Source organism: Ochotona princeps, chromosome 21 (genome assembly GCF_030435755.1).
Source record: "Ochotona princeps isolate mOchPri1 chromosome 21, mOchPri1.hap1, whole genome shotgun sequence".
Lineage (NCBI taxonomy): Eukaryota > Metazoa > Chordata > Mammalia > Lagomorpha > Ochotonidae > Ochotona > Ochotona princeps.
This window is the reverse complement of record NC_080852.1, coordinates 19,771,487-19,785,457: the sequence shown is the minus strand read 5'-3', so window position 1 is coordinate 19,785,457 and position 13,971 is coordinate 19,771,487. Positions and strand designations below refer to the sequence as shown.

At 40.2% G+C, this 13,971-nt stretch overlaps 1 protein-coding gene across 4 annotated transcripts in view; it reads right to left on the bottom strand.

The window, feature by feature from the left end:
- The window catches only part of CFAP20DC (CFAP20 domain containing), a 207,892-nt gene that overhangs the window by 25,579 nt on the left and 168,342 nt on the right, over positions 1-13,971 (bottom strand). For all 4 annotated transcript variants that reach the window (XM_058678488.1, XM_058678489.1, XM_058678490.1 and 1 more), the window contains one exon: positions 13,568-13,629. In XM_058678488.1, the coding sequence (XP_058534471.1) occupies positions 13,568-13,629 (62 nt within the window). The remainder of the gene's footprint in view (positions 1-13,567; positions 13,630-13,971) is intronic.

Here is a 13,971-nt window from a genome sequence, read left to right as displayed (position 1 = left end):
CAAGCAACAGGGCTGCCCAATCCTGGACTCCTGACCTCCTGGACTCCTGAGCACAGTGAGCTAAATGAACTTCTCTTTATGCGGGAGTCAGACCCAGGATTGATTATGGCAACAGACTCATACATTAAAAAATTACAAGGATGAAGAAAAAATTTTTTTTCTTTCCTACAATGCAAAATGGGAATGAGCCAGGAATTGGCTTAGAACAAAGACTGAAGGAAAGGAGAAGTAGAGACACAGTTCTTTGCCCAGGATTGGAGGCCTGGGACCCAGTACTGCCTTCAAGACCAACCTATTAACTTGAGTATTGTGGGTTCCAGTGAAGTCTCACCTCTCTGTGTAAACTAGTTTGAGCTGCATTTCTGTCACTTAGAATGAACAAGGTTCTGACTCATGTCCACCAAAACATGTACATATGAACTGCATTTATTGATGCTTTTTTCAACAGGAACATAAAGGCTGATAAAACCTGTATAAAGCTATTGTATTTCCCAAGAGGCCTTTTATAATTTCTCCATTTCTTAAATATTCTTTTTTACTCCAAAGAATGATACACGTGAAATGTTGCAGAGACAGGCTGTTGTTCAAGATGCAGGGGGAAATAACTACCTTCCCTAATCACCAAAGCAAACCAAAATGTGGCCCCAAAACATCCTCTCTGACCTAAACTTTTTGAAATGAAGGCAATTAAGAGGCAGCAGAGAGGAAAAGCTCTATTTCCCTACTCCCACTTTCCTGCTGCCTTTATTGCTGAATACTGCAGACTCCAGGAGGATCTGCAAACCAACCTGAATCCCTTAGTTTCCTCTCTGGCCTGCCTTCCCAGTTCCTGGCCTTTGGAAGCTTAAATCCACTTTCCTCTGTCCTGTCGTTTCTCTACTTGTTTACTGATCTTTGTTGAAGATACAGTAGAAGCCAGAAGCTTTGAATTGCTTTTCAGGGATGCCCATGTTAGTAAACTTGTAATTTTTCTCTAGTTAATCTGTCTTTTGTTACAGAGGCCCATCTCTGCTCAGGACTCATGGGGAGGCAACAGGGAATCAGCAATATTCTATGAATTTAGATAGACCACTTCAACTTTCAATATCAATTTCTTAAAACCCAACAAGACTTGGCTAGTCACAAAATAGGACACTAATATATTCCCATGCTAGGGAAGAATCACAGCAACAGGAATGACTATCACCAAGCAGAACACACCTTGATAAACCAATAGCTGTTCATTAGACATGCATTTAGGCCACCAATGTAGCATATAATTTAATGCCCATAGTAAAAAAAAAAAAACTTCATACTCACACACTTGAGAGGAAGGGCACAGGGAGGAAGGGGGTTGGGAGGGAACAGAAAGAGAAACACAGAGGAAGACAGACAGTGTTCCCATCTGCTGATCCACTCCCTCAATGCTTGGAGTGACCAGGATTGAACCAGGCCAAAGCCAGGAGGTATAACCTCAACTTAGGTCTTCTAAATGGATGGCAAGAGCCCATTGGCTTGGGCCATCACTTGCTGCTTCCCAAGGGCTGTTGGAGCCAGGTATCCAACCAACGCACTCTGATGTGGGACGTCAGATCTTAACTGCTAGGCTAAGTGCTCACTCCAACTCACAGAGTTTTTATCTCCATTTAAATTTCCTTTTAGTTTTGCAAACTTTGAGTCAAACTCTACTCCTATTGTTTACCTGGACTTGAGGAACAGTAAGTTCATCATATAGGATTTACACACACACACACACACAGAGTACCACAAAGCAAAGCTCTATACAGTGAGACTGTTGGTAGTTATTATTATTGGAAACAGCAGGAAAAGACTGACTCAAGTAACTTCAGATAACACCTATCAGAGTTTTAAGACAACTGCATGTTTTTTTTTTTAAAGATTTATTTATTTTTATTACAAAGTCAGATATACAGAGAGGAGGAGAGACAGAGAGGAAGATCTTCCGTCCGATGTTTCACTCCCCAAGTGACTGCTATGGTCAGTACTGTGCTGATCTGAAGCAGGGAACCAGGAACCTCTTCCAGGTCTCCCACGCGGGTGCAGGGTCCCAAGGCATTAGGCCGTCCTCGACTGCTTTCCCAGGCCACAAGCAGGGAGCTGGATGGGAAGTGGAGCTGCTAGACCATGCCGCCGGGCCCGACAACTACATGTTAAACACTTTGTAACTAATTTGTTAGCAAATTCAGAGCAGAAAACTGTGAAGCTTTTCTAACTTTAGGTAATAATTACCTTAAAATTAGAATAGAAAATAAAATCATTTAAATCTCTCTGAGGACTGATGGGACTTCATGGTGCAGAAAGAGTAGGTGGGGTTTAATTTAATGCTTTCATTTAGCACTCTGAGCTTTTGTAACGAATAACTACAGGGTATCATTTTCATCATTAAGTGTGTCATATTATCAGATACCATATTTATGTACTGATTTCCATTTTCTCTTCAAAGTTTGGTTATACCTTCATGTTCAGTAGTCAAATAAAACAAAGCTATGCTAAAAAGAAGGCTCTGTGAGGTGAATGACAATTTAATTTTCCCTCAGTGCTGGCTGGTTACACAAGAAAATAAAGAATTGGAGAAAGCTGACAGAATATTTAGTTGACTAGATTTATTTCCTAGCAGTTGCAAGGTGTGTTAATTATAACATTTCAGTTAGTGAAAAATATTGTGATAGAACACTGATGTGGGTGATAAATGGACTTTTGAATAGATATGATGATAAAATGCTAGTTTAAAAAAAAAAACGGAGAGGAAATAATCAGAACTCCTTTGTTGCATGGGGCCATTTTTGTGAGTAAACTGGGCTTGCCATGGAGGGCAATCATTCTTTCACATCCCCAAACTACCATCATTTTCATAATTAGTCATGCTGTGCTCCAGCTGCTATTCAACTTAAATATGGTCCTCATTCTAAAGAAAGCTTATATACTCACTGGTGAAAAGACAGAGAGTGCTAGAAACACCGACATGCCAGAAAAGGTGAGCTGACTGTATCAGACTAAGAATTACACAAATTATTCTATCGACATTGTACTATTAAAAGGATGCCATACACATAGCAGTAAGCACAGCTGAAGGGAAGATCCCAAATTTAACTGAAACCACAGCCTAGTTTAAGAGATGGACGCTGGCCTCCCTCTCCCCTCCTCTGATCACTGCCCTCTCATCCTTAAGGCTGCCCCAGAGGGTGAGTCCCAACACTACATACCAGTTTCTCTGTTATTGTGAGTGGAATCATGCAGCACGTATTTCTCACTTGTCTGCCTTCTCTCCCTGGATAGATACTACATTTTGTAAAATACACATTTGTGTTTCTAAGTGTCAATAGTATTCTTTCATTTGAATAGAGCACAACCACTTCTTCCCTGTAATTCTGAAGAACAGGTTGGCTTCAGTTTTATGATGTCACAGAGCATGTTCATGTGGGAAAGAAAAAACTTTGTCCTCATCCAGCAGGTGGGGGCCTGCAAGTCAGCAGACAGCAGAGTAAATGGGAGAAAACACCATTTATGGCACACAAGGGAGTTTCAGCTGGGAGACTCTACTGACCTTCAATGACCAGGCTGGTGAAAAGACCACCATTGTGAATGGTTCGGGCCAGTGTCAGAGGAAAAGAATATCTGGAGGGAATCATGCCAGTAATTTCTTAATCCAGCCAAGTAATAACACAGACCATTTTGTTTCTAAGTCATTGGCTAGAACCAGCTGGGCTACCTGGCTTCAGGTAAACCAAGACGTGAAATCTAACCACATGGTTGGCATCTGGAGAGCTGGGGCCAACAGTGCTAGCAACTGTGGCAGACAACAGATACTCAAAGATGCCGGAAAATATGCACACAAACCATGCTGTGTACAGGTGGCTTCCTACCTACAACACCGACTACTTTAAATTAGCTTCTTACCCCACATTGCAAATATTAATGTTAGAGGAGGGGAAATGTGAAACCATGATAAATTCTGGCAGAAGTCTTCCCTGTGTACATAAAAACATGATCTCAACCATAATCATGCCTGAGATTCAAGCCCTGGGCATGTTATGTTGGTATAATTATTGGCACTTGGGTGAGACACAAGTGTTTAGACAGTATATGTAATATTTCACTCCCTTGCAGGTTTCATTGTACCCAATTATGTAAAGCATAATGATGAACTGACAGCAGATAGTATGGAACGAGAGAAGATAATATGAAATAACTCAAGTCTTACATTAGGTTTTGAATGTTAAAATGATGGAATAAAAACTATTTAAATGCATCACAGAAATTTATTCTGAATATTCGTGGTAATGCCAGTCTATCATTGTCAAATTAACTAAAAGTGTACTTTGCTATTCCAATCTCAATTTTATTTATGTGAAAATATAAACCTCTTAAAATCCTTGCTTTCTGATAAATATCTGTAATAATACAAAATAAAACAAGCAATTCATCTTATTTCTTGCTACGACTCAGAGTACTACAAATCTGTACCATTTTCATCCACTATCTGTTGGGAAACAGAGTAGCTTTATTCATAAATACTGCAGGATCTCAACTACAACACAGAAACCGATAATGAAAATATGAAGACAAACTATTCTCTTGGAAGCATTTCACTGGAAATGGCTGTTAAAAGACAACAATTTTCTGTTGTGATTTAAATGCTTGAAGATAAAGCACAAGTGGTATTAGTATGCTTAAAACATGATTAAAATTTGTATTAGAAATGCCAGTTTGGGAAAAAAAAGCGATCATAAAAGCCAGCAATATTTCCTGTAACAACATTGCTGAAGTATTTTAGATGGAATTTCTTTCTAATTTGAAAGTTACATATTTTAATAGAGAATGGCCCAACATGTTTCTTAAGGTCACACTAGAAATATGTTGATGATTTTAAAATGCAAGCCAAGTGCTTTATTATATTATACTACTGGAGTGTTATTGTAGTTTAAAAATATCATTAAATCAGCACAAACCCGCACTTATCATTTCCTGCACATTTTTCACCCCGAGCTGCCTTCTGACTATGAGTAATCTGTTAATCTGCTCTTCGCCTCACAATCCGTCAGAGTGACAGATTCATTCCTTCCCTAATACATAACATCTTCATTTACTGTATGCCTTGCTGCAACTTTGCTTTTTGCTAGCACTGAAATTTAGAAAATCATAAGTGAATTTAAAGGTTGTCACATGAGTGGTTTATTCTTCTTTGTTTCTCATTTCTTCCTTTATTCCAGCAGAAAAATGAAAACTTACCTGGACCCCTCATGAGACTCAATAGTGTTTCTAAAATGAAGTCAAGTTCAGGTTTCACTAGTGTTGTTAAAGACAGGAAGAGGGCACATGGTGAAAGACAAAGTTAGTGCATCCCTTCATCAGTCAAAGCACAGACCAGAACAGAATCTGCTTTCAATGACTGTGATCAATGAACGGATTTCACTGACCTGACCCTCAAGCCTTACTCAAACTCTCCCCGTTTGCTTTATTTAAGCTGGGACTTGGCAGTTCTTAAAATTATGTACTTTTTATTAATTTGAAAGGCACAGAGACAGGGAGATAGACACAGAGATTTTTTTTACCTGGTTTATTCCCCAAATGTCTGCATCAGCGGGGGCTGTACCAGGATGAAAATATGAGCCAGGAACTCCTTTTTGATGTGTATGGGTGGCAGACACCCAAGCACATGACGCATCATCTGCTGTTTCCCAGGGTGCACGTTAACAGGAACTGCAAACAGGGCTGGGACTGGAACCCAGGCATTCTAGTCTGGGATGTGAGGTTACAAGTTGTGTCTTGAATTGCTGCACCAAATGCCTGCTCCTAGATCTTTCGTTTTCAGCAGGATGTTAACTGACCTTATGCCAGGCCAGATCACAGGCCTCTTATTCTTTACTATTCTCATAAATATTTCATTATTTTAAAACTCTTCACTTGTTAATTCACTACAAAATATTTTCCTTTCTTGTTTTGATACAGTAGATTATATGCTTTTCTGCAAGTAAAGAGTATTCAGGGCTGAAAAATTTAAGAGTATGTAAAACTCTAACCTGCTTACTTTCATCTTCGAAAGCAGATAATTAAGTATATCAGCTACAAATCACCATTTGAAATCATCATTACAGTCCAAGTGTTCAAACAGTAATTCAAAGGTCACTGTTGTTGCTAACTTCAAAAGTCAAATGCAAAGAAGTTTATGGCAAAATGGAAGAAACTGCTCTCTAACCCATCTTGTGTCTAAGCATGTATAGCTTTTTTCCATGCAAATACCCAATATTCAACGGTATTTTTCTTGTCCTGAGCACAAAATTGCATTGGATTTGTCTTAATGCATGGCCAGGGACCTAAAGGCTTTTAAAAATCAATGGACAAGAAAGAGTCAATAGAACAATAACGTGAATGTTAATTCAATCAAATTGGTTGAAAGTTGTTTGCCTTTTAACCTTCAAGTCATTCTGGACAGGCTGCACATTTGGCTTGCCTGGCATTCATCATACTGACTGGGTTTTTATGTGGTAATGAACAGCTTAATATGAAGCTATAAACACTGGTAAGCATAACATATTGCTAGAGTGAAAATTATGTGTTTTAACTTTAATCAATTTCAAAATATAATGTTTTTCATTAACAGCAGAAACAAAAACAGTCACCGGGAGGAAGTAACTTCTGCCTCGAGCTGCAGGGTCTGCTCCTGCGCGCAGGCTGCGAAGGCTGGGACTTCTGTGCCGTTCCCCTCAGCACCTTCCCTGCAGCATCTACACGCTGCCGCCGTCATCGCACACAGTGTGGACTTCTGAAAAGCCACAAGATCACGGCGGACACGTCCAAGTCCCACAGCAGGTACTTCCAAAGTAGTGACTGAGCAATACTCAAGCTATGGTTTGTAATGTGCTTTATACTATTCCATATAGTAGTGGCTTTTTTTTTGTCTAAACAACAGGAGAAGCTCATTTGCACTGGACTGCAAAATTGACGCTCAAGCAGTGAGTGTTGGACACATCTAGTTGTGGCCATTTAATATCAGTTATTGTTCTTCCAATTCTCAGGTTCACGGTCTTCGTTCTAGGCCCTCAGGCTGCATTTTCCACTGCCTGTTCCCTCCCTCCCTCTAGTCAGGACAAAGGAACAAATGATATAAATTATAATTAGCAATTAACACTCAGAATAAATATTTTCATTTTCTGTTGTGTCTGGGTAGGTGTACTCTTACTTTCTCATTTGCTCACTTCCTTATCCTACCCTTTGCTGTCCCTGAACTGCAGGGACAGGGTGAGAGAGAAAGTAGGAAATCAGGAAGGAAAGGAAGGAGACAGAGAATGAGGAAGAGGAGGTGGGGAACAGGCAAAGATACATCACTCTGCCCTTGGGGTACTCGGACAACAGCCTGTCAGGTCTTCAATTAAAGAGCTTTGACTGAGGCCTATTGGTTCTGAAGATGAAGAATCAGGACGCTCAAACTAGCAGATGCAAATTGGTGTGAATGTGGTTATGGGTTCAAAGGCACTGATACCTCTTCCTAGTTGAAGCTAATAAGAAATGGGAAAAACAAACACTGATCCCTCCAGTATCATAAACCAATCAGCAAGATTTAAAAATCCAAGTAACAGAAATCCAGATAACAGAAAGAGTAGTACTACATCAAGGGAAACAAAACATATGCTGAGTTAATCAGAAAATTTTTCCTGGCTTGGTCTGTGGCAGGGGTATTTGTGAAAAAAAAAATTCCACTTACTTGTTTTGGAAATGTTTGGACAGAGATATCAAATGCAATTTCTGCATTTATATTTTCCCCTTACTTACATCTATGTGTTCTTTTGAGTTGGGGAGAAAAACAGCTGAAGCTACAAAAGAGAAGTCCATCACATTGAGTCCTGGCAATGGGAGAGAAAAGATAACTGATGGTGTTGTGATGGGTCCACAGTGGCGTGTGGGTCAGGAGGCCTGCCTGCCTCGGGCGGCTGGGCTGGCTGAGCCAGAGGGCGCCACGGCAGCGGTTGTTCATCATCTGTCAAAGTCTGTACAGCTTCATCAGATAATTACGGCTATAAGTATGTTTATATCACACGTACATAGGGCAAAGCTACAGAGGACTCAGACCCTAACACCCTCTGCAATGAAATTTAACAAAACTGTAGGTAAGCGACACATCAGAGAGCAAACACGAAAGCCATGCCATTCAATACTACTCGGCCACTCTAGGATTATATTCTACATGATTTATTTCCATAAGCATTTAGATCCACATGAGGCCTATGACTACATTCTCTCCTCGCCTTGATTATGCCGTGAGTGTGTAAAAATAGCAAGGACCATCGTTCTTTGAAATCAAAGCCATGCTTATTGACTTTGTCCGTAAAACAGACAGCTAGAATGTAATTACAGCTTATTTCACAAACCCATGCCTGTCCTGAAGAATCCACATAAACATATAAATAGATGTGCCCAAGGGGCAGCACTGCACCCCACAAATGAGCGGATGGCATTCTGAAATAAATGACTTGAGGCCACACGCTGCATCCATTTTGCTCTGTTTGGCAGCTGGCAAGTTTACATGCTCGGAAACATTTCTCAACATGAATGAACTGTGAAATTGTTTCTTCCCACCCCACACGCCTCTAAATTGTATTAGATTATGTTAGCTATTTCTGCACCTTGTAAAGGCTGTCAGTGCCCTGGGAGGCGGTGTTGGTGGATGCCGGAGGCATGGGCCCTAGCATCTTAGATGTTGCCTAAGCATCGGTCAGTGTGTTGGGAAGAAATAACGGGCAGTGTCACCCCAGGCTTAACAATGCAGAGAAGTGACTTCATTGCAAATCTAGACACACCAGGGAATACAATGAGGTGAATTGTACATATTTCAATTCCTAGACTGTAATCTTTTCAGGAAAATGATTACCCTTGCAGCCCACCTCAATCCAGTGGCAGACACGACCCTCTGAGTGGAAGTGAATTATTTCACTGTGAAGAAAACAATACATGAATATATGCAGTGTTTTAGCTATTTTCATCCTGGCATCAAATTTTCAAAACCCACATTTGCCTGCTTTGACTACACACTATCTTTATTTTAAATTCTACACACACAAAACGAAGAAAGTAATTAAACTGTACAAGTGAAAGCCTTTCCAGCCTGCGATGGGGATATTGGCTGTTCTGCTACATTACTGATGCTAACTGAAAGCTGACTCTGTAAATAGGTCTGCATGCATCTGTGTGCTGGAGGATGTCTAACTGAAACATCACCGGTTCTTGGGTCTCTGGGGGCAGCCATAGGCATTTCACTAAAGTCCCCGTGGTCCCTTCACTCCCCACAGGGCAGCATTAGGCTGCCTCTTTGGGGACATGCATGCACCTCCGGCCCCACCCCTGCCACGTGGGCATCATTCTGACAGCAATCACACTGAATTCAGAAAATCAATGAAACACCCTCCTTATTACATATGGTTCAAATCTCTCTATGCAGAATTCTCATGTGCTTATCCAAGATGGCGGACTTGGAAACTTCGACCTTCTCATTCATTTCCTTTAATGTTAAAGGTTGCCTTAAAAATTTTGTATTTTGAAGACTAAAACATGGGCTGCATGGGTAAGAAATATTGATCTTAAGAACTACAGCTTTCGATTTTATGCTAAATTATGTGTATTACAATTCCTTTTATATCATTTTATGATATATGCTGATTTTGTAATTTTATCATTTTCTGTATTTATGGCTCAATAATGTATTCCTGTCAATTCTCCAAGTTATTGGATTTTTGAGCCAACAGTCACATCATGTTATCTGCAGGTTCTCTGAAGAGCTATATAACAATTCCCTAGGAAACTGGTGGACAATCTTCTGGCAAATGGGGTTCACAACATTTTATTTTTTGCCTTAGAATTTGGTTTTTTTATTTCAGTATGTAGGGATGTAAATTGATTTTTCCTAAATGTCTAAACATTTTCATTAACACACATGATCTGTTTCATAAGTCAATTTTCTTACATTCAGGTATGCTAACTTTGGGAGTCAACATGTAACAAAGATACTTAAAGCCATACCTGATCACACACATATATCTCTTCACCCTTCAGCCACCCAGCATTTACCTGGTGCGTTTTCTACACAGGACACTAAAATAATTTGAGTGACCCTTTTGTGGTGGGATCAGTTTTTCAAGTCCTATAAAAGTCATAGAATCACAACGCTGGATTTGACCTCAGACAGCATGCAGCTCAAATCCTTTCTTTTGCACATTATTAACTGAGGTCTGGTAAAGGCAAGAGGCCGTTCCTGAGATCACACAGAGGGTTGGCAGCAGAATTAGGACAATTAGGTCCTCTTCCTTGATTTGAACAAAAGGCTCCACTTTCTAACTCTTGCTACTACTATTTTCGTCTCTCCAGACCACAAATTGTGATTCTGTTATAATTTGGGTAAAAGGTGAATTTCCAGTTACCTATTTGCTAGATAAATTGGGATGAGCAGCAAGATTGCAGTTTTTCAATCTCAATTTTAGGAAATACAATTTGTTTGAAAGGCAGGGATGGGGGAAGGAGAGGAGGAGGAGAATGAAGAGCAATGAGGGCACAGCCAGTTTGAAGCCAGGACCTAGGACCCCAATTCAAGTCTTTCATGCAAGTGGCAGAGACCAAGTACTTGTGTCATCCCCTGCTACTTCCCAGGGTGCATGTGAGCAGGAAGCTGGGTCAGAAGTGGAGTTGGGACTCCATGAATTTTGATATGGGAATAAATGTATTTCAAGTGATGTTTTAACTGCACTGTGCTAAAAGCTCAATTCTCCAAACTCAACTTTTAAAAATAATCTCATTTGGGCCCAGCGAGATAGTCTAGCGGCTAAATCCCCACCTTGCATGTACCAGGATCCCATATGGGTGCTGGTTTGTGTCCTGGCTGCTTCATTTCCCATCCAGCTCCCTGCTTGTGACCTGGGAAAGCATTTGAGGATGGTCCAAAGCCTTGGGACCCTGTACCCTCAAGAGAGACCCAGAAAAAGCTCCTAGTTCCTGGCTTCAGATTGGCTCAGATCTGCACAATGTGGCCACTTGTGAAGTGAACCAGCAGATAGAAGATCTCTTTCTCTCTGTCTTTCCTTCTCTTTGTATATCTGCCTTTCCAATAAAAAGAAATAAATCTTTAAGAGATAATCTTATTTAAATTTCAAGAGAAAAATGTGTAAGAGATTGAGAGAGTGAGGGTAAGAACTTCCATCTACTGGTTCATTCCCCAACTGCCTGCAACAGTTAGGGTTGGACCAGGTTAAAGCCAGGAGAGAAGAGACGATACTCCATCTAAACCTCCCCTGTGAATGGCAAGGACCAATGGTCTTGACCCATTATTGCAACCTGCCAGGGTGCACACCAGCAGGAAGCTGGATCAGAAGCAGAGCAGCTAGGGCTAGAACCAGACACTTGGATATGGGATGTGAGTGTCTCATTTGGGGTCCTAACTCACTACGCCAGAAGGCATCCCCAACTCCATTTTAAGCCCCTTGTTAAATTTATTATGAGAGGTACATTTTTCTCTATTAGGTACAATGAAATAAGGAATAGATTGTGCATACAGGTCAGAAACACTTAGAGGAGATTACTAATAAAGGACATACACACTCCACTTCTGTTTTGAATATTCTGGCTTCAGTCAAGATCACAAATCAGTTAGGTGGTCTCTTGACATCACGTAAGTTTTAGCAGGGCTTGGTTCAGTGCCTATTCTTGATTGAACCAGAAGTAAGGAGTGAGTCTAAGCTAGGCCAATCACATTCTCTGTCTTGGGAGGTAGAAAGTGGGGGCTCAGACATAATATGTCAGCCTCTGCAGGTACTTTTGATCTGTGATATGTAAACTCAAGAGCTATCAGACAACCACAGGTGGCACAGGAAGCTGAGAAAGCTGGTGGTCTGAGAAGTATGGAGCAGGTACGAGTAAGCAAGCTGAGATCCACCAAGGACATTGTGTGGCTGCCTGTTGAGTTTCCAGTGCCTTGGTTCAGACCCTTGCTGAGTCCTGGATATCTGTGGTTCTATAATGGAACCTTAAATGGTGAAAAACTAAACTAAAAGCTGAGCTTATTTTGTTGTAACTATCTTGAAATTTACACATGGGAGAGGGCCTTTAAACAGTTTGTGGAAAACGTGCATCAAGAAAAAAAACTGCATGGATTTCCAATTTTTTTGCACTAAAACAAACTTTTCATTCAATTTTCCATGAATGTTGAAGTACCCTTGTAAGACACAGTTTTGTTTTTTTAAAACAAATCCCATTCACATTTCTCACTCCCTTTCTAGGTATCCTCTTTCAATACCAGCCAAGATTTGTTACATGCAACAGGATTCTGACTTCAGACACCTGAGACTAGATCACAGAGTACAGTGTGGTACTCGAGGTAACAGACCAAAGGACAGTGTGTTCTTTGGTCTGGGTCCATTTCACGGGAGGAACCGCAAGACAAGTGAGACAACTTGATCATGAGCTGCATCTGGATAATGAGATGAGTTTCAGGGATGGCCGTTGGGGGTGGGCCAAACTCAAGAGAGACTGACTTTTCAATAAGTTCACTACAAAGCGACACTGACTTCTATGGATAAACAAATTTTTATAGCCATAGAAACAACACATATTTTAAAATTCCAATTCAGATCTGCCTGTTGCTAAGCAGCCAAAAATAATGAGGTTTTTCTGCACTGACAAATGGTTTATATGCCAATGACATTTTTGAAATGAGATAATTTTGAGATAGAGTATCTGAAATTATGAACAAAGAGAATACCTATTTGAACTCACATAAACTAACTCAATAAAGTGAAAATCATCAAATTATATAAAAAGATTAATTCCTGGTGCCAGTGTTGTAGTACAGCACATTAAGTCTCTGCTTGTAATGTCAACATCCCATATAGATGTCTTTTGTGTCCCACCTGTTCTACTTTCAGTCCAGTTATTTGTTAATGCATCTGGGAAAGCAAGCTGAAGATGGTGAGAGCAGCTGGACCACTGTTACCCATCTGGAAGACCACGTGGAGTTGGAGGCACCTGGCTTTATTCTTGCTCAACTCCAGCCATTGCAGTCACTGGGGGAGTGAAATATTGGATGGAAGATCTGTTTCCCTTTCCCCCTTTATAACTCTTCCTTTCATAGAAATAAAAAATATTAAAAATCTATACTCAGAATATACGAATATTTATTAGGAATCACTAACATGAAACTTTTATGGAAATAAAATAGTAGTAGATAAACGAATACTTGAAGAGAATTGAGCACATGTCAGGAATACCACTAAGAACTTTGCAAGGAGTAGCTTACCTGAACATCCCTCAAACATTATGAAGCAGTTATCACACATGATCACTTTGATAACTGGCTCAAAGCCTTGTACTTGGTGCAAAAGTGGAATTTAACACTAGGGAGACGGCTGTCACTACTCCACAGACTTGAGTAAAAAAAAAACACTGGAGGGACTAAGATTTCAAAAGGAAAGCACTTTGCCACAAAGCTCCTTGAAAGTTTCGAAAAATAACTTCATGGAACCAAGAAAAACGCAGACTCTTCTAAATAACGCTTAAAAAAGAAACCGTTGAGAATATTACTGGTCCTTACCTGGGGTTAGAAGGAGAAGGTGGATTCATTTCTTTCTGATAATGACGACCCTGGTTGACAGGCTGTAAAGGACAAAAAAAAAAAAAAAAAATCGTGAGGTCTGAATTAGCACAGTGTTCTTCTCATTCACTTTGAGCACTGTCATTGTGCAATATTTCCCCAAGACACGACCTACTGGAAAAGGCTGGGTCTACTTTCCAGAAAATAGGGTTTTTTGGGAGATCCAGCAGATGGCAGAGTGGTATGAATGAAAGAAATACAACATACTTCAATAGCCAGTTATTGAACTCAGTAACATCTATGATGCAATTCAAGTTCATGTGTTGAAATTCTGGTCTTTGTGGAATTTCTGTGCTGTTAGCATTGATTGATATTTTCAGCTAAAACAAATCTTAGTTCTTACG